Genomic DNA, 27,562 nt, shown 5'->3' with positions numbered 1-27,562 from the left:
ACCAACCATGCCTCACAGGGCCAACACATATACGTATATACATATCATATCATATCGCATCATAGCCACACAGGGTTGATAATTTCAAATAAAAAGTATAAATATGCCGAGGCCTACTTCACATGTCCAACTCGAACTGCACCTATTGCACTTTCCTGTTTACTTTTCATTACGATTTTAAACTTTATGTTTCAATCGTGCTTCAAATACCTTACCCAGCGTACGTCTTTCATACCATTGCTTACCTGTGTACTGTGTAGCTTCCAATATCATCAGTCACTGTCTTACGTCGATACCGTTCTCCAGCTGAAATCAGAGGTTAGTAAAAAGGAATTCATTTCCTACAACTGGCTCTATCGCACGATCTAAGATTCAAAGAAAGGTAACACCCTAAATGTCCTGTAGCCTCCTGTTTATAGATGTGGTGCACAACACACCGATAAACAAGACTCTACGAGACACGGTCTGCAGACACTCCGAGGACGAACCGCTCTGATACCACTTTTGTCACGACCCAACCCCGTAGGTCGTGACTAGTGTCCGTGCTGGACACCTAAACGTACCCAATAACCCAAACGAGCATATTTGCAGAATATATCAATATAAAAGTCAATTGGCGCTACCAGATATCGCACATGAACAGATATAGCACGTGGTAGCCGATAAGGCCGTCACAGATCATAGTAACCCAAAAACATATACAGAACACACACAAGTATATCTACAGACCTCTACAGAACATAACAGAATCATAAGACGGGACAGGGCCCCGTCATACCCCTTAACAACATACAAATGTACCATAGCAAGGACTGTACCAAACATAGGCTCCGAACAATAGAGCACTCCAAGATGGCAGAATATAGTCCTAAACATGCGGATCAGCAAATCTGTAGTCTGTACCTGCGCGGCATGAAAACGCAGCCCCCGAAGAAAGGGGGTCAGTACGAAATATGTACTGAGTATGTAAAACATGGAACGTAGTAAACAAAGTCATAATCGAAGCAGAAGATACAGAAAATGAACGGAATATCCAGATTAGCAAAGATGCTGATCATAAAGCATAAATAGTATTTGCAGAAAACGTATGTCATACCTGGTCCCACTACGGGACAAAATCATAACCGAAACAGAACGTACAGAAAAGTGAGTGTGATATCCAGAGTATCAAATGCATATTTTCAAAACATGAAGAGTGTGTACAGAAACATATGCCATATCATATCCGGCCCCTGCCAAGGGACTCGGCAGACAGAACGTGGCCACCCCCCGACGCTGGTGCCACAACCCATAAGGATCAGAAAAGGGGAATAACCCCGTAACATAGCATAACATATCAAATGGCCATATCAGATCATATCATATCATGTCAGAATAGTATACATGGCACAGCATACTCCAGAACCCATGTACATATATACCTGCCCCCTCACATCGAGGCACGGCGAACAATGCAGTGGATGAAGCTTGAGAACATATCCTGGCCCGGGCTCAGTGTGGGAAACATTGAGGCATCCACGAATGGAGTCGTGAGAAACTAAATGCAATAAAATACCATGTATACTTCCAGAGGCTCAATGAGGCATATCGAGTGACAAGTCAAAACAATGAAATCGGACGGAATCATAGTAAGTAAACTTCGGATGTCATAATGGGTTACGGAGGCATAATCTTTCTGAGATCGTTTCCAAGATCCAAAACTGTTTATAAGACTTAACGGAGTATTTAAAACAATTCTTTAGATAATAGTTAGAGGAGTAGTTAAGACATTTCCTTTAAAGCAGCTCGAAGACAAGTCATAAATACAAAAGGGGTAAAATCGGAAATAGTGGGCCCACCTCGGGACAAACGAAGCGGTGGGCTCAAATTACGTATTTTAAGCTTGTGGGGTCACCTATAGAGGTACTAGGGACATTTCATAACTTTCTAAACAATTTGTGAAAGTTTGCCTAATTCTTCCAACAAAGCATACCTAAAAGGTTCAATTCTATTGAATGAAAAAGTGACAATTTCAAACGCGGATTCCGATGGACAGAATATATTCCGGGGCCCAAATCCGATCCTAGTACACCTAGGACATGCCAAAAGAACAATCGGGATAGCTTTACATACCTTTTTCGCCTTTTACGTTTGCCAAAACTCAAATCCCGTTTCGACCAAAACCTACAAATGGTCATGTTTACCAAATATTATTTATAAAGCTTAAAATTTCAATCTTAACCAATACTTGCCTACAAAAATTTGGGCAGCATCTCCCTTATACATACAACATCCCCGAGATTTAAACTCGGCCAAAATAACAACAACCATACCAACAATAATACCCACAACATCAATAATCGACTAGAAACGCATTCTAGCATAAATAGTCTTATTTTCCAAATAATGCAACAACTCCCAATCCAACTTTGCACTTATAAATCAATATCAATATTTTCATGTTTACATACTAATTTAGGATCACTCAAACATAAACCAAGAACATTCCAAGCCATATATCCGATATTCAACAATTCCATCAATTTGCATACTTCACCCAAAATTCCTACATGTGCAAAAAAATCATCTCAACACATTTTCTACTTGCTAATTCATCTCCAACAACAATCTACACTTTAACAACTTCATTATCTTAATATCATAAAATCACATTAATGTGTCATAATTCTCTACATTCCATTTTCATGTCAACTTCACTCATATAATCTTCCTTTGCATTGTGAAGATCACAATAACACAACTAACATGTTAAACAAAATAAATCCAACATTATCTCAACAACATATACCACACGGCCAACATGGCTTCTTTCCAATTTCATCTAATTTTCATTCAACTTCCATTTCCAATACAAATTCCACAATAACCACAACTAGTATACAACTTAAAATTCAACTCATATTATCCATACAACAATATACATATACGGCCACTTACACACATGCACTCCCACTTTGCAAACTTCCATCTTTTCATAAATTCTACTCATTTCCATATACTACCACACAAACAAACCTTCATAACATAATAACAAAGGATTAATTCTTACCTTTTTCTCCTTGATTCTTCACTTGTCCAAAGTGTGAGATTGAAGAAACTAATGCTTAATCTTCCAAAACTACTACACCAAGTTGTAGAGGGACCTTGATTTAGTAGGAATATAATAAGAAAATAATTTTTGGGACAAGATTTTGAGGGGTGAATTTTCCCATGGCCAAGCCGAAATGCCTTCTTTTTTTTTGTTCTTGTTTTTCCTCCTATTCTTTCTCTTGAAAGTTCTATGGAATTTGGATGATTAAGTGGTCTTTTATTCATTGACCACATGACTTAATTCCATGGGCTTGGATCCTTTTTATGGACCATGGCTGAATAGCTCCTATTGGGCCTCTTCTTCTCCCTTTATTTTTCCATGGGCCTAATTCGGTTGGCCCCGAGTTGGCCTAGTCCGCTGACCCTTCGACCTTAAATCGTCCATATCTCCTTGTACCGACGTCACATGGGAACCAACGACCTATGGATGGAAAGCTAATTCAATTATATACAACTTCTATTTCTTGGTATTTTTCCAAATTCCAAACTTATAATACCGGTTTTTCCCTTCAAAGTCAGGTCACCCGAAAACATTTTCTTAAAAATATTCGTTTGGAGGGCTTCCACTTTGATTTGTCCCAAGGGTACTTCATGAGTTGTGTTTAACTTTAAATATGTGATTCATATGACTTTTCATATGTTCAAAAAAAAAAAATCTCGGTGTGTGGGCCCCACCCCAGCAAATAATCCGACGTTCAAAAATACGGGATATAACAGTAAGACTGGACCCACGAAAAGAAGGATCAGTCATAAATGGGGTACATGAACATCAAAACTGAAGTACTCCTAATACTTCTAAGAGTAGAGTAATATGGAATCTCTCTTACTCGCTTGTTGGATCATATCATGGGATGATGACAAAAGAAGGAAATGTTAGCCTTCACATACCTTGAAGAATACGCAATCGCCCAACTTCTACCTCTTGAACTTCCAAGTCTACAATTAGGATAGCATAGAGCTTAATTAGGCTATTTACTTCGCTTACTAACCATCCTCAAATGCGTATAAAGCTCAATGAACTATAGACATCAATTTCCTTGTAAGCTTACAACTCTCTAACTTCTCATTCGATCCCACATCAATTACAATACTCAAATAAAAAATGACAACACACACACACACACACACACACACAGACACACACACACAGACACACACACACACACACACATATATATATATATATATATATATATATATATATATATATATATATATATATATATATATATATATATATATATCAAAAATATATTCAAATCTATTCCCAATCATATCTTCAAGTAACCCTATGTCATTATCTTGTCTTTCATTCACTTACCTCTTCCACCACTATCCCCTCTTTACTTAGGATCATAAAAACTCTTGATACTCAACTTAAATATAAGGGTAGAAATCATGTACATACCTTGAGGGGTCAAGAATCCCAAGATTCACTCCAACTTCAACTCCCCAACTTTACAACCTTGAAGAAACCCTAGAGGCAACCTTTCTCTTCACCATCTCGGGTTTACGGGGTCCGGGTCTTGTCAAATCTTCACTAATATGATGAAAAATATTGGGAGTGAATATATTAGGGTTTTTCTTATTTTTGGAAGGTGGAAAATATGAAATACGGTCGTGGACCACCTATTTATACTTGGAAGCCAAAATGGCTACAACATCCAGTTCGACGAGTGGGTCGACGACCCGTCGACTTGCTCTGTCGGCCTGCGCCTGCAGATGCAAGGCTTCGAGATCCTGTCGACGCTGCACATCGACGATGACTGGTGTTCTGCAGATTTTTCTAATTCAGATCCGATTGCGCCTATTCAATTCACTCAACTTTTAACTCTATAAATTGCTCGGAATATCTAATGGTACTCGGGCTCAAGTCTCTATTCCAAGGGCATACTCGACTAGGAAACCATAGGTTCTACCACTACGAACACGACGGGTGTAACATTCTCTCCCCCTTAGGAACATTCATCCTCGAATGTCAGAACAACCCTAGGTTATAAAAATTTCGACAGAGTTTCCCCTGTACTTATAGTAATCCACCCAACACACAACAACCCAAAATAATGCCACAGAGGGCAAAATACTATAACAAACAATGTCGTGGCCTCACACGACCAATCAGGACAACTGAAATGAAATAAAACCTAGAGGCAATAATGCCTCAAACTAAACCTCCTGTACTGCTGGGAACAAATGCGAGTACTCCATCTTCATTGCCTCTTCCGCTTCCCAAGTCACTTCCTCAACATTCTTACTCCTCCACAAGACTTTAACTGAACCTACATCCTTGGTCCGCAACCGACGGACCTGTCTGTCCAATATAGCCTCTGGAACTTCCTCGTATGATAGCTTCTCGGTCACCTGGATGTCATTCACTGGTATCACTCTTGAAGGATCTCCGATGCACTTACGAAGCATTGATACATGAAATACTGGATGTACCGATTCTAACCCAGAAGAAAATTCTAGCTCATATGCCACTGTACCCACTATACGAATGATATTATATGGCCCAATATATCGAGGGATCAACTTACCCTTCTTACCAAACATCATCACTCCCTTCATAGGCGAAACTTTCAGGAACAACCAGTCGCCTATCTCAAACGCTAGCTTACATCGCGGATTATCCGCGTAGGATTTCTGTCAGCTCTGAGCTACTAGCAACCTCTCTCTAATCACTTTCACCTTATCAACTGCTTGCTGAATTAAGTCTAGGCCCAGTTACTGATTCTCCCCGACATCGAACCACCCTATGGGCGATCTGCATCACCGCCCATATAAGGCCTCATAAGGAGCCATCTGAATACTGGAATGGTAACTATTGTTCTATGCAAACTCGATAAGAGGCAAATGATCATCCCAACTGCCTTGAAGATCAAGTACATGAGCTCTAAGCATATCCTACAGGGTCTGTATAGTACGCTCCGCCTATCTATCGGTCTAGGGGTGAAACGTCATACTAAGGTTCACTTGAGTCCCTAATCCCTGCTGAAAAGATTTCCAAAATTTAGCTGTGAACTGTGCTCCGCTATCTGAAATAATGGCTGAAGGAGCACTATGAAGTCGTACAATCTCCTTAAGGTAAATCTTTGCATAATCCTCGACTGCATAAGTAGTTCTGACAGGCAGAAATTGAGCTGACTTTGTAAGCCTATCAACTATGACCCCTATCGAATCACACTTTCACTGAGTACGGGGCAACCCCGTAATAAAGTCCATATTAATTACCTCCCACTTCCATGTCAGAATCTCCATAGCCTGCAATAGACCTCCAGGCTTCTGGTGCTCTATTTTGACCTGCTGACAATTTGAACACTGAGCGACAAACTTTTGCTATATCTATTTTCATACCATCCACCAATAAAATTCCTTGAGATCATGATACATCTTTGTTGAGCCTGGATGAATAGAATAGCGGGAATAATGTGCCTCTCCCATAACCTGCTGACGGAGCCCTGCAACACTAGGGACACACAATCTACCTCGATATTTGAGTACTCCATCACGTGTGATCACAAAGGGTGTCTTTTCTTTCTGAGAGGCTATACCTCAGTAATGAACTAGAAACGGATCCTCATACTTACGCTACTTTATCTCTACTACCAAGGATGATATCGCTGTGTCTTGAATAGTAACTCCGGCATCACCTGAATCTAGCAATCGAACTCCGAGGCTGGCCAATCGATGAACTTTGCGGACCATTTCTCTTCTCTCTGGCGACACGTGAAACAAGGTATACATAGATTTACGACTAAGGGCATTGGCTACTACATTAGCCTTCCCAGGATGATATAAAATATCCACATCATAATCTTTTAACCTCTCCAACCATCGCCTTTGACGAAAGTTCAAGTCCTTCTGCGTAAATATATACTGGAGACTCTTTTGATCTGTATAGATATCAACATGGGCACCGTATAAGTAGTGCCTCCATATTTTCAAGGCATGAATCACTGCTGCTAACTCCAGATCATGGGTTGGTAATTCTTCTCGTGCTTCTTCAACTGTCTAGAAGCATAAGTGATGACCTTACCGTGCTGCATCAACACACATCCCAATCCAACACCTGAAGCATCACAATATACCACATAGCTATCTGCTCCTTCTGGAAGAGTCAAAACTGGTGCTGAAATTAGCTTATCCTTCCACGTCTGAAAACTCTGTTCACAAGCATTTGTCCATTGGAACTTAGCTGATTTCTGAGTTAACTTAGTCAATAGGGCTGAAAGAGAGGAAAATCCTTCTAGAAACCTCCTATAATAACCTGCCAAGCCCAAGAAACTACGTATCTCCGTTGGTGCCGTGGGCCTTGACCAATTCTTCACTGCCTCAATCTTCTGGGCATCCACTCTAATTACCTTCCTCTGAAATAATGTGACCCAGAAAAGCCACAGAGTTCAACCAGAACTCACACTTAGAAAAATTGGCATACCACTCTTTACCTCGAAGAATTCCAAGCACTATCCGCAGATGTTTTGTATGATCGGCCTCTGACGGCGAATAAACCATAATATCATCTATGAACACAATCAAGAACAAATCTAGAAAGGGCCTGAATACACGATTCATCAAATCCATGAATACAACTGGGGCATTCGTTAGCCCGAACGACATAACACGAAACTCATAGTGGCCATATCTAGTCCGGAATGTCGTCTTCGGAATGTCCTCTTCCTTGACCCTGACCTGTTGATATCCTGATCTCAAATCTATCTTCGAGAAATATTTAGCACCTTACAACTGATCGAACATATCATCGATTCTCGGGAGCAGGTACTTATTCTTTACAGTCACCTTATTCAACTGTCTGTAATCAATACACAGTCGCAAAGAGCCATCCTTCTTTCTTACAAATAGTACTGGCGCTCCCCACGGCAATGTACTAGACCTGATAAAGCCCTTCTCGAGCAGATCTTTCAACTGTTCCTTCAACTCTTTCAACTCCGCAGGTGCCATCCTATAAGGAGGGATAGATATTGGCTGAGTGTCTGGCAATAGGTCAATAGGAAAATCAATCGCCCTCTCTGGGGGAATGCCTGGAAGCTCATCTGGAAACACTTCTGGAAACTCATTAACCACAGGAATAGACTGAAGAGTCGGCGACTCTGCTTGCACATCTTGAACTCGAACTAGGTGAAAAATATACCCTTTTCTGATCATCTTCTCTGCCTTAAGGTAGGAAATAAACCTACCCCTAGGCGAAACAACATTTCCCTTCCACTCTAGGACTAGCTTGCCTGGAAACTGGAATCGCACCATCTTTGCTGTAAAATCAACATTAGCATAACAAGAAGCTAACCAGTCCATGCCCATGATAACATCAAAATCAATCATATCTAACTCAATTATATCTGCTACAAATTGATCCCTCGTTACTGCTCCTTTGAGCAGTAATAGGTAGGGATGACAGGATTTGAACCTGTGACATTTTGTACCCAAAACAAACGCGCTACCAAGCTGCGCCACATCCCTTCAATTGTTCTACAGTGTAATTGTAGAGAATTCCTGTCTTGTTTTCCACATGGTTATTTCCTCCATTGATATATATAAATTTTCTGCTCATTTAATGCACTATTGGTTCTAAGCCATCTCTTACGATTAATCAACAATTCGAAGTGCTTTTCTTGCATATTCCTGATAAACCAGTGTTTTCCAATTTTCTTAGGGTTTGGTCTATTCCACACATTTAACTAAGAATAAGAATAAAGGATTTCTTAAATTGAAAAAAAATCAAGTCATCAACGGAAAGAGAGGGATTCGAACCCTCGATACGATTAACTCGTACAACGAATTAGCAATCCGCCGCTTTAGTCCACTCAGCCATCTCTCCCAATTGAAAAAGATGTTCTACTAGAAATATTCTTGTCATTGCTTTGACTCATATTCCCCCAAAAAGTGGATCCCGCTCTAATAGCTCCGAATAAATTAAATACGTGCATTAAGAATCAAACCCAATCAAAAGGGAAGAAGTATTAGGATTTCTTTGACTCGTAGGAAAAATTTAGGAAAACCGAACTCAAGGTGCAAGTAAAATAAACAAGCAGTACAGTAATCCGAGAAACTTTTCATCTATTTTGTATTTGTAGCATTTTGGAAACATGGCCAAGTGGTAAGGCAGAGGACTGCAAATCCTTTTTTCCCCAGTTCAAATCCTGGTGTCGCCTGATCAACAAAAAACTAGAAATCTCTTCTTTTCTTCTGTTGATATAACCAGCCAAATGATTCCCCAACAGAAGCAGAGAAAGCAGACTATTGATACTTGTTTGATTCTAAACATCTGGTCTGGGGTTTTTCTAAAAAATTGTAAATATCTTTGCATATTTAGGCTTCAAGGAAATATTCGAATGCTACAGGGGACAGAAGAACATTATGTAAACACTTACTCGAGATCTCACTTATCATATTTCATTATGGAAGACACAATTTTTTCTGAAGAATTCGCCATGATATACCTGATCCATACATAATATCAGGAAAAATGGATACAAATTTTTGACTACTACTTAGTATTGGCAATAGGCCCTCTTACAAACACTTACTACTTAGCATCTGAGAATTCTCGCCACACTGCTGGAGGGTATTTTCTCCCCTAGATAACTCCCATGCCTGATACCACTGTATCGAAATATCCCGGAGTCTATATGAAGCCAACTCTACCTACTCAACCTCATCCGCGTGCCTAACCCTCAAGGTCCTCTGCATGCCATCAATGAAATCCTGGGGGTCCATATTTTGCTTTACCACAGAAAACTCAGGAGGACCTAACCCAAGGAAGGTCTTAACCCTTGAACTACTAGCCCTGTCTGCTGGGTCAACACCAACTCCTTGCCGCTGTGCCTGGGCGGCTACTAATCTGGTCAACAACCGTACATCATCCCGTACATCCTGGGCCACTGCATCTGGCTAACGAACTAGCTTTGGTGCTGGAGGCGGGATATGCGATGTCTCAGACGGCCCCTCGCTCTGAATCTCCTCTTAGGCCCTCGTGGCCTATCGAGTACGACTAGTGGCCTCACCAGCCGCTCTCTTGCCCTTTTGGGCGGCTGTAGCTTTCTTGCGGGGCATCGCTGAAATCAGAGCAATTCATCAGAAGCGAACGCTTAACACAGGGCTCTATCGCACAATCTAAGAGAGAAAGAATGACATCATCCTAAATGTCATGTAGCCTCCTGTTTATGAGTGTGGTGCACAACACGCCCATAAACAAGATGCTACTAGACACGGTCTATAGACAACTCTAGGACAAAACTACTCTAATACCACTTCTGTCACGACCCAAACGGATGAGCCGTGACGGGAGTCTGACCTCTAGCGACCAAACACCCCTTAACACTTGTTTGAAACATACTGAACATCAAAGCCCATAAATGGCATGAACTAACCTCACAAGAAGGAAACATCAGAACTCTGTACAATCAACATACACATACACAACATGCGGAAGAACAGTGCAAGCCAGCTGGGCTGCTACATAAACTGTACACAAAAGAATAGAAGCCGACAAGGCTATATCATCTGACTACTACATATAACTGTCTACAGACCTCTACTGGAATAAAAGCTGTAGAAAGGATGGGACAGAGCCCTGTCATACCCATGTGCATACAAATCTCAAAAGGGGCATACCAAAACTGACTGTAGCTCCGGATCAAATGGAGCGTACTGACCATTGCTAGATCTAGAGGTCTTACCGAGCTGGACCACCTGTCTGTCTCCTTGTACCTGTGGGCATGAACGCCGCCCCCCGAGCAACGAGGAGTCAGTACAGATAATGTATCGAGTATGTAAGGCATAAGAACAACAATATATATATACATGAGAATCATGGATAAGATCTGAACTCATAAACTGAAATGACTGACTACATGAACTTGTATGAACTAGTATCTGGCTAAATCTACATAAATTTGCGTAACTGACAATGCCTCTGTAGGCACATAATATGCATGCTCATACCTATCAATGATGGTCGTGCATCTATATGTGTGCGTATATAACGCCTGATATGTGTGCGTATATAACGCCTGATGTATGTGCGTATATAACGCCTGTAAGCCTCTATGGCATCTCATCATATCATGTTAGCTCCTCTATGGCCATAATCAATATCATCATCATAGTAGTAATGCGTATATAATGTCTTCTAGTCATGAGTCAATGTACATAAATATATAATGAATGTAATGCATGAATGAACTATATGAATAGAACTGGCTACGTAAGACTGGACCCACGAACAGAAGGATCACTTATAAATGGGGTACATGAACATCAAAACTGAAGTACTCGTAATACTTCTAAGAGTAGAGTAATATGGAATCTCTCTTACTCGTTTGTTGGATCATATCATGGGGTCGTGACAAAAGAAGGAAAGGTTAGCCTTCACATACCTTGCACAATACGCAATTGCCCAACTTCTACCTCTTGAACTTGCAAGTCTACAATTAGGACAACATAGGGCTTAATTAGGCTATTTACTTCTTTTACTAACCATCCTCAAATGCGTATAAAGCTCAACGAACTATAGACAACAATTTCCTTGTAAGCTTATAACTCTCTAACTTCTCATTCGATCCCACATCAATTACAATACTCACATCAACAATGAAAACACACACACACACACACACACACACACACACATATATATATATATATATATATATATATATATATATATATATATATATATATATATATATATTCAAATCTATTCCCCATCATCTCTTCAAGTAACCCTAAGTAATTATCTTGTCTTTCATTCACTTACCTCTTCCACCACTATCCCCTCTTTACTTAGGATCACAAAAACTCTTAATACTAAACTTAAATATAAGGGTAGAAATCATGTACATACCTTGAGGGGTCAAGAATCCCAAGATTCACTCCAACTTTAACTCCCCAACTTTACAACCTTAAAGAAACCTTAGAGGCAACCTTCCTCTTCACCATCTCGGGTTTACGGGGTCCGGGTCTAGTCAAATCTTCACTAATATGATGAAAAATATTGGGAGATAATATATTAGGGTTTTTCTGATTTTTGGAAGGAAGAAAATATGAAATAGGGTCGTGGACCACCTATTTATACTTGGAAGCCAAAAAGGCTACAGCGTCCAGTTCGACGAGTGGGTCGACGGCCCGTCGACTTGCTCCGTCGGCCTGCGCCTGCAGATGCAACGCTGCGGGATCTTGTTGATGACGCACATCGACGGTCCATCGAGCATGTCGATGACCCGTCGACTATGACTAGTGTTTTGTAGATTTTTCTAATTTAGATTCGATCACGCCTATTCGATTCGCTCAACTTTTAACTCAATAAATTGCCAGGAATATCTACTGGTACCCTTGTACACGGGGTAAGACATTTTCTACCGCCAAACTCGGGCTCGGGTCTCTATTCCAAAGGCATACTGTTACACCCCGAAAAATTTTCTGTGAGCATACAATGAATATACCAATGAAGAGTATGAGTGTACGATGTTTTACTAAGAAGGGAGTGACTACCCATGAGTTTTGAAAACGCGAAGGTTGCAGATTTGCATTTCAGCCCTGTGGTCGTAAAACAGAATACGGCCCGTAAAATGATTTACGGACCGTAACGTGCCATCGTCTTCCAACTATCAAAACTTCAACTTTCTGTCAAATGTTGAAATGGTAAAATACGACTCAGAATACGGACCGTAAATTGAAATACGGACCGTAAATTGAAATACGGCCCGTAAACTGTGACTGTAAACCACCATGACCTACAGTAAACCTTTTGTTTCTGATATGCTTAAATAGGGTCATAAAGGACAGACCGTAAACCAGAATACGGCTCGTAAACTGGGCTTACGGCCACTGTACACCCCGACTACTTTTCATACAAATCAGATTTTGTGATTAACATAAGGGACCCTTTTCATTCATTAATTTTGCTGACTTAAGTGCTCATGTGTATAAAAGCAATATGTTTTGAAAAGTTAAAGTGATTTTCTTATAAATTGAGCATGAATTTGATAAATGATCGTTGAATGAGTCTAATAAGTGATAGTACGGGCAGTGCTCGGTGGTTAGCCCCGGGTGCCCGTCGCGGCCCCTAGCTGGGTCGTGACACATACTCGACTAGAAAACCATACGTTCTACCACTACGAACACGAGGAGTGTAACATTGATGTTGAATTTGTATTCCGATATCCTCGGTATGTCTTTATTGCTAGCCGAACTCCCAACCTCATTTCTAAATGATAGGCCTCGACTGTTTGACGGGCGTTCGGCCCGTTTTTCGGCTCTACTCGAGAAGTGACTGGGGCCGACCCTCAATTTTTCCGACCTAAAGTTCAGTTTTTCCGAATGAGAGTATGGCCGGTACCTTTCCCTCGATGGTCGTGTCTCCGGCTCGTAATTTTTCCTCGACCTCTCAAAGCTTTTGCTTATATTTATAGGTCCCGAGGGAAGTTCGAGCTGGTCATCCTCTACCCGAATCTTTGATTCATACCTGTTATGAATATCTGCCAAGGTTATAGCCTCATACTCCAACAAGTTTTCCTTCAGTTTGAATGAAGTAGTCGAGCTCTGAGGGTTAAGCCCTTTGGTGAAAGCTTTTGCAGCCCATTCTTCCGGAACCGATGGGAGCTCCATCCATTTCCTTTGGAAGCGGTTCACAAATTCTCGTAACAACTCATCGTCCCTTTGGGCTATTCGAAAGATGTCCGCCTTCCAGTTATGCACCTTTTTGGCTCCATCATGGGCTTTGATGAATGCATCTGCAAGCATTTCGAAGGAAGTGATGGAATGCTCGGGCAGATGGTCATACCAGGTCAACGCTCCTTTCGATAGTGTTTTCTCAATTTTTTTCAACAAAACACAGACTCAATTTCATCCTCTTCGACATCATTTCCTTTTATGGCACAGGTGTACAAAGTCACGTGTTCCTGCGGGTCCGTTGTACCATCATATTTCGGGATATCCGGTATTTTGAACCTCTTGGGATTAGCTTCGGAGCTGCACTAGGAGGGAAAGGCCTTTGAATGTACCTCTTTGAATCTGGCCCTTTCAGAATTGGTGGAGCTCCCGGGATCTGGTCCACCCGAGAGTTATACGTTTCCACCCTCTTCTCCGTTGAATTGACCTGTTTTGCCAAGGTCTCGAGCATCTCCAGAACTTCGGTAGACGAACCGGCTCCGGATCCATTTCTTTGGACTATCCGTGTTTCGTCCCTCCTTAGTTTGGTGACCCCTTTTGACCTTACCGGAGTTGTCTTGTCGTTTTTGCTTGGAAGCTGAGCTATTGCAATTCCCTGTTAGGCTATGGCGGTCCCCTGTTCCTGCAACATTTCAAATATTAAACGTAAGTTAATCTCATCCGGAGTATTCGGTGTTTTCCGGCCTAGAACCCGGGACAAAGTAATTGAGTTATGAGTATTCAAGGGATCGGTGGCCAGAAAGGCGGCATTCTCCCGATTCACGGTATTCTGCCGGTTGTGGCCTTCTCTCGAGGTAATAGAGTTTAGGTCGATTGGATCTGCAGGTAGCTTTCGTAACCCACTGTTGTTCTTGTTTTCAGCCATAATCTCGTTGTTGTTCACACGACCGAAATGTCCGCTGCTTGCCATTTTGTCCGTTTTTTGCGGAAATTAGCAGATTCTTCAATTAACGGGTAAAAGAAGGAAGAAGTAAAGATTAAAAAACTACTATTATCCTAGCCCCACGGTGGGCGCCAAATTGTTTACCCCGAATTTCGGTAACAATTAAATTTGTAAGTGAGGTATAGGATATGTGGATGAACTTTAATCTATTTGGTTTGTATGAAACGTCAATGGATTTGTTTGTATATACGTGTTTGTGCTGTGTGAATGTGTACTGTGATTGATGATTTATGCCAAAATGTATATTAAGTAATATATTGAAAGGATAAGCAAAGCTAAGGAAGAACACTACAAAATTCGGACCAATATCTTTGAGACAGAGCTTCTATATATTTTACTATTACAATGTTGAGATCTGAAAAAAGCTAACCCCAAAAAGGGGAAGAATGTCCTCTATTTATAGGTATGCCTTATGGGTCATGAATACAATACAAAAGTCTTTATGAATAAAGAAACCCTAACAAAGATAAGGTAGGATCGTACGGTCTGACACCCATACGATCGTCAGTGCAAATGGCATAACGGTTTGCTGACGCGTGGCAACCTCGCAACCGGCTAACCGGACCAACAGACACGTTATTTTGGCTCGGCGTATCCGAACCAACGGACACACTTTTCTTGTCTCGGGTCAATTACATCCGGTATGATACCCCGGTGTGAAGAAAAGATTGAACATGCTCGTGCTCATTTGGACTTATCCTCGGCTCTGATCTCACCGGTCACACATTGACCCGTTTTTTACCGTATACAATGCATACATTGGTTTGGTATAAACATCCTGTGTGGGTAAGTTGTTACAGTATTTTTGGATTGGTATAATTGATTTTTGATGTTCTCTAGACTCACGGGCCGACCTCGGCCCAGCTTTTTAGGCTGGTGAACCAAGTGGGAATGAGCTCATAATCTCTTTTTTAAATGGGCAGCAATTTTATTTCAGCTCTATTTAGAGAAAAGATTTGGCTGAATATTACAAGCAAGTTCATTTTGACGACTATACTTATATATAACCTTTATGCCCTAGTATTGGATACCTAGTTTTTTCTCTCTACCTATTCATTGTGTTAAAACTTAATGGGACACATTTCATCTATGATTCGCCCAGCTTCTTACTAATATATGTTTTCAAAATTTAGAAAAATGAGAGATGGAGTGGCCTAAACAATACACTGGATGCTCCGTGTTGAGACTATGAAAATTTAAAGGATTTACAGATTAACTAAGCTAACTTAAGTACGAATTATATGAAATTTGTGGATTCGAAGTTGCTTGATCTATTGACAAGTGAATAAAAATATTGTATTAGTTTGCAGGAATTTCCATAAAAGCGTCTCTACCAATAGAGAGATTTTTTGGGGCCTCGGCTTTTCTTTCTCTATACAATCCTCAAGTAAGAAGCGGAACTGGCTCATAGTCTCATACAGTGCTTCAACCATTTTTCTCCAAAATGGGGAAGGAGAAAACTTCGAGCAAATACAAGTGGGGTGGATTGTAAGTTTCAAGTCTTGTCATTTCTTTTCTTGCTTTTTTCAGAAACAAATAGGCTATTATATTATTGAATTTTTTTCGTCAACATTTATAGTATTGAATTTGCATTATAGAAATTACTCAATCGTCCATAGTAAATTTTTGATAGTTTCCGGGAGTTGATGGTAATTAACCATCAAAGTCATCTATCTTCTCATTGTCTTTGAAAAGTCATTTTACTTTAGCTAATTAGCATCATTTTCACTCATTTTTGTATTTCCAGGTGAGATTTAATGATGTGACAAGTTTAGATTTAAGAAATAAATAGCTAAAATACTAATTATGAATCGAGATCAATTTAGAATCAAACTCGACCCAGAACGACCCTTTATCTTACTCGATTCGTCCCTTTTTATTCTAAAAATATCCAAGGGCTCATACCTTTGTTCACATTAATTAGTGTTCAAGTGCAAATCACAGTTCCAATTTTGCAAAGTGTTGTATGCCAACTTGAGAATGTGGTCAGTATATCAACAAAAGCAAACTTAAATAACTTAAAATGTGTATTTTCTCATTATATGGACCACTTTCATATCTTAGTAATTACCAACATAAAGTAATTAGTGAATGCCCAATTATAAGTCAATGCTTTATACTTATTAATATAATCAAATTAAACAAGATCATGATTTCCAAATTATTAGACAAAAGGAGCCTCAACAATTAAGTGAGACATTTTAATCAATATTAACTTTGAAGGACGGCCAAGAAAAGACAAATATTCTTTGAATTGTTTGTCAGTTAAGATTTCGTGCTACTTTAAGATTTGGGTTAGGTGGAGTTTTTTCTCAGCATAAAGATCATATGAGCTGTGCACTATTTGATATTATAAAAGATTGAAATTTTTTATTAACAATGTGTAACCCCGAGAATTTTTTTGGAAAATCTTATTCATTAGGTTCGTTTTCCTAATTTCTCTTTCAATGAACAAGTTTTCAAGGACTACGTCATACAGAAAATAGTAATAAAAAATTTTCAAGCGCTCATATTTTCTGAAAATTTTGACCCGACACATCCCTTCTTATTCTATATTGAGTTAGATGTTGGCATTTTTAGTTTCTTAAATCTCTCCGGAAAATGTAATAATCAATGAAGATGATCATTGAAACTGATTAGCTAAAGTAAAATGACTTTTAGAAGAAAAAAAAAAAAATAGACGACTTTGATGGCCAATTATACAAAGTTGAGCACCATCTTAGCAATCCACTCTAGTTTCTTGTTCACATTGTATCTTTTATGCTATTAATGTTTTGGATTTACTACCAAATACTCTCTCAGTTTCTATTTATGTGATTTTCTTATTAACAATCTATTTCAAGAAAAATAGAACATTTCAATATTTAAAAATAATTTAGCTTATACTTTTCTTTTTGTCCTAATTATGAGAAGCTTTTATAAGAAAAATACTATGTTATTATTAAGAAAACAAATTCAAAATTCTTTCTATCTTTCTTAAATTCAGTATCAACTCATCAAAAGCTTAATTTTTTTTTAGGAACGCACTAAGTAAGCACTTAGTGGGAATACTTTATTAATAAAATAATATGTCCAGTAAAACCCCAAAGGTCAAAGAATACCAGAAGACAAATTCTACATCTAAAACATCGACTAACAAAGTGCTTACTCAGTGGTTTCCTTAAAAAAGTTAGAATTGAAATGCAAAGATCAGAGTAATAGTTTAGAAAGAAAATCTACTCTAAAATATAATATTTTTTTATCCATCAAATTCGTTGGAGTTAATTGAGAGTCGTCATAGTTCTATCCGAAAGGAAAGGTAGTTCAGTCATCTGTCAATTCTTTATCCTATTTTCTTTTTCAAAACATCACAACTATATATTTTGTCTGTATATACGTTTTACAGGTGCATCCAAGGTTGTACGGTGACACCTGGACTCATTTGTTTACCATGTGGACAGTAAGTATATTTTAAAAAATTAATTATTTTTTACTTGAATCAGAAATTATTTCACCGTAGAATTTTGAATAACAAAATAATCAACAAATACTTGAAATAGGTGCATGGCTATCAAAAAACAGGGTGCTACAGCACCCAATGTCCAGGATTTATTCAATTAAGTCGTTTAATACCTATAGATTATTCTTTTCCAAGGACCTCCGACATAGAAACTGATTACAAAGAAGTGCTTCTCAGGGTTTATCAGGTATTATTTCATGACACGCGCATTTCTATTTATTCGTACTATATGTTTTATGTAAATTAATTTTTTTTTCTATTTTTAGATAAGGAGGTTGTATGCTTACATAATCGTCCTAATAATAATGTTATCATTTTGTTAGACGGAAGATTTCGATTATCATCTTGTACTGCCGACAATTGACGAGGAGATAGGAATGTGGAACTGGCAAGTGTTCGACAGATTGAGTGCAGATGCAGCGAACTTAGTGCAACACGGAGGGAAAGTGTACACACCAGCAGGTGAAGATATTAGCCCTCCTATGGGAAATGGCCAATTTAGGGGAGGACATTGGCAGCTAACCAGCTATATGCGCAAAGTCTTATATGAAATAGAAGTAAATGACCACAAACAAGAAGTTCCACCAGATGACTCTAAGGTTGAACCTCATGAATCAAGGTGTTTTTACGAAGGAAATCATTATAATGCGAAAGATGGCTACTGGGACTATAACTTCTTATTTGGGAGTGCAGGTGGCGGAGATCAAAGTGAATTTTGTCAGTATTAAAAGAAGGGGAAAAGAAAAAAAATCAATACCTAGCAACGTCATCTCTTGCACCTCTATTTTTGCTTGAATGACAAAGGCTTTCATTTGGTTCTGATTGTTTTTTCTTTGATTGTTATTGCATATCGCCTACTTGTTCTATAGAAAACTAAGTGCATATCAATTATTATGTATCATCTACGTCATACATTTCTTCCCTTTGAGTATTGAATATATAGAAAATTAAGAATTGCACATCCCTATTAAGCTGGCCATTGATATAATCGATTAGACCACCGAGGGCACACCAATCACGTTCATCCAAAAGTCGTTCATGCCCATGTTTCTTTGTTTCTTTAACTCTTTCAGCAAGGATTTGTAACACTTTTAGCCATGCCAAAGCATCACAGTCGTGTTGTAGAAACCTGAAGCAGAACTTAACATATTGTTTCTTACTTTCGTATATCTGTTACAAGGCTGCAGTTGGTATATATAAATGTTCCACACTTCTGATTTGGTAGACGCCTTTTTAAATATACATTAACTAAACATTAACCTAAACATATTCTTGTCACGCCCCAACTAGGGGACGTGCGGGCACCTACCATTTTTCACCTCGGTAGGCAAACCCGTCCCTTGTTCACAACCAAACAGTAAATAAAATAAAACCAATCATCCAGAATTACATAATAATAAGTCTAGCATAAATAGGTACACACTACTAAAAAAAACAGCAAAATTCGACCAAAATTTTCGACCACACGCAATCGAAAAAGGCCAATTTTCGACCAAAATTTCGACCACAAGGCATGGTCGCTAACAGGTAGGGTGAAATTTTTTTCGACCTCACGTGGTCGAAAATTTTCGACCTCACGCGGTCGAAATAAATTTTCTACCTAAATTACGAAAATAAAATTTTCGACCACGTGAGGTCGAAAAAGTTATTTTTATTTAACTATTAATAAAAAATTTCGACCGCATGAGGTCGGAATTTAGCAATATTATTGCCAGATTTCGACCTCATGAGGTCGAAATTCAAAATATTACCCAGATTTTTGACCTCGTGCGGTCGAAATTTAGCAATATTGTTGCCAGATTTCGACCTCATGAGGTCGAAATTCAAAATGTTGCCCAGATTTTCGACCTCGTGCGGTCGAAAAATTTAATTTTTGAGTACAATTTCGACCTTATGAGGTCGAAAATTATCAATATCTGGGTGGATTTTCGACCTCATGAGGTCGAAAATCTGGAAAAAAAAATTCCAACATTCAGCTGCTTTTACAGCAGCCCACCTGCCAATCACATTCATCAACCAAATCAAATGCAATTCATCAACACGTCCAATTCATCAAAGTACTTCTACAATCATAAACTTCACATTCTAAAATCAAATTCAACCTCAAGTTTCAATTTAAAGTACTAAATATCCTTAAAACTACATTCAAACACTTCAACATCGTAAAGTTAAACAACCATAAACTGATTTCTATATTCAAACACTTAAACATCGTAAAGTTAAAACATCGATAAACTACTTCCTACAATCAAATTCACCTTCAAAAGTACATCTAATTCGAATTAAAACTATCATAAAAAAAAAATATACATATCCAAGAAAACATAGCAATATTACAATCCAAAAGTCAACGTTGGGTGTTAGAGACATGATCTGATTCCTCCCCACTATATATCCTAATCAACAAAAGCATGAACTACGTCTTCTTGTGATGCATGCCACATCGAGGTTCAAATAGCCAAAATCTGTTGGTAGAGAAAAATCATTACTTACAACATCAATAAACAAAAAACCCAAGACACAATGAGAGACCTATATTTGTATTACAAACAAGAAAAAAGATGTTTTACTAAAAAACATTCTGATATGAGAAAACATTCTAACAGTTAACCACAAGCTTTCATAGTTACACCTTCTGAGAAAAGAGTAACTAAAATTGAAAAAGAGGGAGAGAATGAGAGAAAAGGAAAAACTACACTGATAAAAGTAGAAAGAGAAGACATTGATCAGGACCCACAATTTTTCAAGCTCATATTTAAACGTGGATGACTAGACTTCAATAAATTTGTAAGCAGTAACTTCCATTAATTTTGTCATTCCTTTTCAGTTTTTCTTTTCCATCCAACAAAAATGAGATAGACTAAATCCAGTTCAATAATCTGAACCACCTCTTCACCTTACATTGTAACTGGAGAATAGGCACAAACGTCAAAGCAGTGTAAAAAACCATGGAAAAATACTAAAAAAATATGATAAAACTGTGGAAAAAAATGGATTTTGGTTAAGTATAAACAACTGCAAGCATGTCTTTACCTATGAGTTCTTTGCACACCCTTATTCTTCATAGCAGCCAAATTCTTTACTTCTCGACTGCAAGAAACAGCAGAAGAGAGAATGATCTAGTTAACTAAGATTCCATTTCAAAGAAGCAAAGAAAATTGAGCAAACAACAGAAAAAGTACATAAACAGCAGCTGCTTTCTTTTACTAGAACTAGAATTGTTAAAACTTCTTAGCACAATTTTCCAATCAAACTGCATATAAGCTGAAGACCAAGAATCCGCTTTCGTTGTAAGCCCATGAAGTTCGAGGCAGTTGAGGACAGGTTTAAAAACAGAAATGCAAACACTGGGAAAGACATCTAATATGCAGTAGGGAAGAGAGCCGACATTTGCATGAATACAATAATGTCGGAGCCATGTAATTGTTCCAATGGAGGCAAAACTTACCTGTTAACAAACTCTATTTTTGCCTTCTTCATCAAGGAACTCTTTGTGTTGCCAAAACTACTACCAGGTCCACTACCTGCAAATTACCTCTTCACTCAGGAACAAATAGAGAAGTAGCCTTATCACCATGTAAGGTGTCCCTTATGACAAAATACCATGCATTCTAAATTAATATAACGTATTTAGTTTGATAATGGAAAAGGTATCTAAAGAAAACATGGCATACCGTAAAAGCTTCTTTTATTGCTAGAAGGTGGAACCTTTGTGCAGACTCGAACTTGTCGGCTCTGTCATTCTGCACAGATAACAAAGATTTAATCTCGATCGTCCGACTACAAGCCAAATATAATGGTAGACTTACACCACATCTCTATTAAAAGAGAGAATAAACTAAGCTGGTTTCAAGAACTAGATAAAGTCAAGTGTGATCATGACGACACAACCTGTCAGGACCCAACCCCGTGGGCCGCGACCAGTGCCCTAGCTGGGCACCTATACGTACCCGATACCCAAATTAGCATATTAACAAAATAATATCATAATAATATTAGTGGACGCTACAGAATTTAGCATAAAAAGCAGACTTGGCACACATAGGCCGATAAGGCCATCATAGAACAAAGTATCCCAAACATATGTACAGAACCCACACAGATATATCCACAGACCTCTACAGAACATATCATAATCATAAGACGGGACAGGGCCCCGTCATTCCCAGAACAATGTACATATCCAGATAGCAGTGACAGACTGTACCAAAAGATGGGCTCTGAAGAAGAGAGCGCCCCAAAATAGCAGAAATGGGATCCTAAGCGTGTGGATCAGCGAAACTGTCGTCTGTACCTGCGCGGCATGAAAACGCAGCCCCCGAAGAAAGGGGGTCAGTACGAAATATGTACTGAATATGTAAAGCGGAATCACAGAAGTCGAATCATAATGATTTCAGAAAATAAGTACAAAATCCAGAGTGTCAAATGCATATTTCCAAAACAGACAGAATGTGTACAGAAACATATGTCATATCATATCCGGTCCCTGCCACGGGACTCAGCAGACAGAACGTGGCCACCCTCCCGACGCTGGTGCCACAATACAGAGGAATCAGAAAAAAGGGCGTAGCCCCGTATCATAAAATGTCATATCAAAATGGCCATAACAGATCATATCAGAATAGGCGGACATGGTACATCATACTCCACAGACCCATGTACGCGTATACCTGCCCCCTCACATCGGGGCGCGACGAACAATGCAGAGAATCACGCTTGACAACATATCCTGGCCCGGGCTCAGTGTGGGAAACATTGGGGCATCCATGAATGGAGTAGTGAGAGACTAATGCAATTTAAAAATACCATAATTGTTTTCAAAGACTCGAAGAGGCATATCAAAGATAAACAAATCCAATGAAGTCGGACGGAATCATAATAGATGCATTTCGGGTATCATAATAAATTACAGAAATATAACCTCCCTGAAGTCATTCCGAGTGTCAAAATAATTTATAAGATTTAATAGAATATTTTAAACAATATTCGTTATGCGATTAGTAGGGTATTCTAAACATTTCTTTCAAAAATCGCTTAAAAAGGAAGCTTTAGCACATTAAGGGCAAAATCGGGAATAGTGGGCCCGCCTCGGGACAAATAAGGCGACGGGCTCAAACTGTGCCCTCTAAGCTTATAGTATCACTTAAAAAGGTTCTACAAACATTCTATGACTTTCCAAGTAATTTGGAGCAAAGTTGCATAATTTTCCGGAAAAGCATACTAAAGTGGTTCAATTCCACTGAAGGAAAAACTGAGATTTTCTCTTGCGGATTCCGAGGGCCAAGAGGTCCTTCGAGGCCCGGATCCGACCCTAACACACTAAGGGCATGCCAAGGGAAGAATTGGGGTTGCTTTACATACCTTTCACGCTCCTTACGCCTTTCCAAACTCACTTCCCGTTTCGTCGAAAAACTGCAATTGGTCAAGTTTACCAATTGTAAGCTATGAATACCCAAGTTTCAACTTAATGCATATTTGGCTACCGAAATTTCGGCAGCACTTCCCCTATTCAACTCGGCTATAAATCATCAACAACAACCCAAACGACAACATCAATATCAACAATGAACATTAAAAACACAAATATCCTTCAACTAGTCATTTTTCTCACAAGTTGACATAACCTTCATTCTAACCCAAACTTTCACTAATATCAATAATTTCACATTTATCAACAATCCAAATCATCACCATATAGTTCTAGAAACATTTCATATCGTTTTCCTCACGTTATACACTCGATATACATGATATACAACTTTCCGTCAAAGTCATAACTTATGCAAAACACCAAATCTTTGGCATACAACTTCATAACATGTTTCCAACTTCCAAATTCATCAATGATCATCACAATTAACAACCAAACAACTTTATTTCCTTAATGTCGGAAAATCATACTGAAACGACATAAGTTTCTACATTCCAATTCAATACAAACTTATATCATTCTAACTTCATTTACATTACAAACATCACAACAACACTCTAACACACTAAACAACTTAATTCATTTCTATCCCAAATCAAGCACACCCTACGGCCATATGCTTATTTTTCCATATCAACTAAATTCATCCAACTTTCAATTCCCATATGCATTTCATCACAATCACAACTAGAATGTAACATAAATTCAACACATTATCACCACACAACACCACACACACCCACGACTACAAGCCTTATTCCAAACCCACTTTGCAAACTTTCATTTTTCCATACAATCAACACATTTCTATATACTACAACACAATCAAAACTTCATAACACAATAAAAAGGTAGAAATTCTTACCTTTTCTTCAAGTCTTCTTCACTTGGAGATATGATCACTTTGGTGATTCTAATGCTCCCCACTCCAAAACAACTATAGCAAGTTACAAAGGAACCTTGACTTAGTAGGAAATCAACAAGAAATAAATTTTTGGAGCAATATTTTTGATGGCTAATTTTCTTAGCCAAACCCGAAACCCTCTTTGTTTTTGCTCTTATTTTTGCTTCTTCCTTGCTTAGCTTTCTTGAATGTTCTAATGCATATAATGAAGACTTAGGCATCTTATATTAATTTGTCACATGACCATGCACATGACTAATTAATTGGACTTGGGCCAAGGCCATGTTGGCCGGCCATGTCCCTAATTTTGGGCCTCAATTTCAATTCAATTTTTGAGCCCAATAGCTTGTGAATCATATTTTGTAATTCCCGACACTAATTTCCAAAATTCCAAAATTGCCCTTAGCCTTGTCCCACACTTCCATGATTCTATTCTTTCATGCATAACTCCTATGTTCAACAAAATATCAAATTTGACCTTATATCTCAAAAATCCAATATAATTCAAGTCTTTCCAAACGTGTGAAAAGACGGGATATAACACAACCTATCACCATAAATGACCAAACTCAAATTACTCAGCAGTATTTGGTTGGAACTCCTGAGCTGATACTGAATTCTGTAATACACTCTTTCAAGTCCAAACATAGTCTGTTTAGAAGTAATTGGGAAATTTTACCACTATTGTTAAAGGCTACAGCCTAATTAGTCTAGATCAGCATCTGAATCTATGACAGCTTATGAAGGCCTCAACTAGCACTAGTTGTAGACGGGTCGATAAAGCATTCTTCTATTGATTCTAGTCAAATTACATCAGGTTAGAAACAGAAAATGGTGAATAACAGATTGCTTGATAAAGATCAAAACTCATTTTCAAGACCTCAAGTAAGCTAACATCATTAAAAATGTTGCAATATGTGCTTCCAAAATGGTGAATAAATTTTAAATCTTGAGCAAATCAAATCATGAGCGCTGAGGATTTATATCACTACTTTAAACTGACAACGAGAAGATGGGACAACTTACTGGGAAAACAAATTAAAGAACAACGAAACAGAACTAAAGCACATACTCGCATCTTCCTTTTGATACAATTCCTTGATTCTTTCGAATGACCTTTGCTGAGTTTCCGCCACTTCCTTTGTCTTTCCCTGCAAGTAAATCAATTTTACCCTTTTGTAGATATCGAATGATTTGGTAACCATAATAAGAGAAAGATTAAAGAATGGGAGAACAAAATTAAATCACCTCATACAACTGTTTCCATTTAAATGTAACTTTCCTTTGCTTCATTCTCTCAACCACCTGATTGATGCTCTTCTCACCAAACTCAATCTGGTAAAACCTCTTCCAAAGTCTATTAGTCACTTGACTGAGATCTCTTCCCTGAACAAGAATTTGAGCATTAAAAAAGGACTTGATACATAACACTGCAAGAGGATAAATTATAAGTAATACCATAACTCACCATGTTTTCAGTAATAGCATTTCTGAGGCAAATTTTAGTGGATCAACAGAAGGTAAACCAATAATGGGTAGAAGGAGAAGATAACAACCTTCTTCAGCACTTGCTGCTCCAATGGAGAAAATGCAATAGCCTGAGAATTGGATCTAGTTTCCTCACAACTTACAGATGTATCACTAAGCTCCCCAGCTACATCACTAGTCAACTTGCTTCTGTGGTTCCCCCCTCTAAAAAAGTTGAAGGACCAAGAAATTAGAATTACCACACATATCATAAAAGATGCAAAAAATAAACAATTAAAGAAGGTACCTGGCGGACAGCAAGGGCGGCGACGGAGGACAGGCAGTGGTGGGGATGGAGCGTCGGCGGCGGGGAGGGGTGTGGTGGGGATGGGGCGTCGGCGGCGAGGTAGGGGTGTGGTGGGGGTGGGAGTTTTGGGATAAAATTAGGTTTTGGTATATTTTGGGATGAGAATTGCCCGATTGATGTTGGGGGAGCACATTAAATTTTTCAAATTTATTATTTTGACAGCGTGCGGTCGAAATAATTAAGTCAGATTTGACCAAATGTGACTTAATTTTCGACCGCATTTAGTCGAAATATGCTCTTTTTTTTTAATTAATTATTTTATTTATATAATTAAATTTTTTAAAATGTTTTTTTCATTTATTATTTGTACAAAAATAAGTTTCAACCTCATGCGGTCGAAATTTTATTTTCCGTTTAAATATCGACCACGTGAGGTCGAAATCCAAAAAAAAAAAATTGAAAATTTCGACCTCACGTGGTCGATTGTTTTGTCGACCAAAAAGTGAGGTGGAAATTATTTGGTCAAAAAACCCTGTTTTTTTAGTAGTGACATTTAATATGTGCGGAAGATACATCGAATCCCAAAATCTGGTCTGAATAGTACAAGAGCCACTACATAATGTCTAGGAAATACAAGTCTCAAATATCCATAGATAACTATCTAAATGATAGAATATAAAGACAGGAATAGATAGAGCCATCTGGGCAGCGAATCCATCCAAGTGCTCACCCTAGAATGCTCGTCAGATGGCCTCGGGACTCAGTCACAAAGCGTAGAAGTCGATCCGGTCACGAACTCTGCACTCAGAAAAGAATGCACAAGGTAGAATCAGTACAACAACATGTACTGAGTAGGCATCATAGGCCGACAACAGTTAGATAATCATATATATAAGAAAGAGACTGAAAAAGTAGGCATGCTCAGAATCAGATATAACTCAACACAGTCCAAAATATCAAATCCAGTACCAAATCACCAAGTCTAGTATATCTCCTCAAATTCACTATAACTCCGCAACACAATCTCATGAACCACTATCAAGTACACGTATCACCAAAGATCAACCAACAAGTCCAATATAATGCCATATGTAAATATGAGATGAATTCAACGCAAATGCAGTGATACACACACGCTTCGGGTAGAATATCTCATCGGCTGGACAGTCATGACCTGTTACACCCCGTAAGATTCCGTGCTATTTTAATTAAGACAAGAAATAATGAGTTAAGAA

At 38.6% G+C, this 27,562-nt stretch overlaps 2 protein-coding genes and 2 non-coding genes across 5 annotated transcripts in view; 1 reads left to right on the top strand and 3 right to left on the bottom strand.

The window, feature by feature from the left end:
- The window catches only part of LOC132639580 (uncharacterized), a 54,051-nt gene extending 34,921 nt beyond the window's left edge, over window positions 1–19,130 (top strand). The window contains exons 3-5 of the mRNA XM_060356019.1: window positions 18,105–18,158; window positions 18,259–18,405; window positions 18,542–19,130. Coding sequence (XP_060212002.1) covers window positions 18,105–18,158; window positions 18,259–18,405; window positions 18,542–18,946 — 606 coding nt within the window. The 3' untranslated portion in view covers window positions 18,947–19,130. The remainder of the gene's footprint in view (window positions 1–18,104; window positions 18,159–18,258; window positions 18,406–18,541) is intronic.
- Window positions 8,492–8,565, bottom strand: TRNAP-UGG (transfer RNA proline (anticodon UGG)). The gene has a single exon. It is a non-coding gene; the product is annotated as a tRNA-Pro (tRNA).
- TRNAS-GCU (transfer RNA serine (anticodon GCU)) lies at window positions 8,836–8,923 on the bottom strand. The gene has a single exon. It is a non-coding gene; the product is annotated as a tRNA-Ser (tRNA).
- Window positions 19,131–20,317: 1,187 nt separating the features above from the next.
- Window positions 20,318–26,623, bottom strand: LOC132642571 (uncharacterized). Of its 2 annotated transcripts, none has more exons than XR_009583242.1 (8): window positions 26,328–26,483; window positions 26,022–26,245; window positions 25,802–25,939; window positions 25,626–25,704; window positions 21,893–21,961; window positions 21,667–21,742; window positions 21,252–21,308; window positions 20,318–20,683 (listed from the first exon to the last, which is right to left on the bottom strand). XR_009583242.1 is itself a non-coding variant. In XM_060359692.1 (8 exons), exons 1-5 carry the CDS (start codon window positions 26,606–26,608, stop codon window positions 21,957–21,959), a joined length of 639 nt encoding a protein of 212 aa, XP_060215675.1. In that variant the 5' UTR covers window positions 26,609–26,623; the 3' UTR covers window positions 20,320–20,683; window positions 21,252–21,308; window positions 21,667–21,742; window positions 21,893–21,956. The 2 variants fall into 2 exon arrangements, 1 of the variants encoding a protein (XP_060215675.1); XM_060359692.1 differs by having other exon boundaries at window positions 20,320–20,683; window positions 26,110–26,245; window positions 26,328–26,623.
- Between the last annotated feature and the right edge of the window lie 939 nt (window positions 26,624–27,562).

The sequence above is a fragment of the Lycium barbarum genome, chromosome 5 (assembly GCF_019175385.1).
Source record: "Lycium barbarum isolate Lr01 chromosome 5, ASM1917538v2, whole genome shotgun sequence".
Taxonomy (NCBI): Eukaryota; Viridiplantae; Streptophyta; class Magnoliopsida; order Solanales; family Solanaceae; genus Lycium; species Lycium barbarum.
Note: the sequence above shows the minus strand (reverse complement) of the source record. Positions and strands in the feature narration are given on the sequence as shown.

What these genes read in the sequence shown, in the direction of transcription:
- LOC132642571 (XM_060359692.1), bottom strand. Translation starts at nt 26,608, where the DNA reads ATGCGGTCGAAAATTAAGTCACATTTGGTCAAATCTGACTTAATTATT. An exon ending in CCGCCCTTGCTGTCCGCCAG is followed by an intron (nt 26,246 to 26,327) that starts GTACCTTCTTTA and finishes CAACTTTTTTAG; the next exon opens with AGGGGGGAACCACAGAAGCA. An exon ending in AGCAGCAAGTGCTGAAGAAG is followed by an intron (nt 25,940 to 26,109) that starts GTTGTTATCTTC and finishes ATTCTTGTTCAG; the next exon opens with GGAAGAGATCTCAGTCAAGT.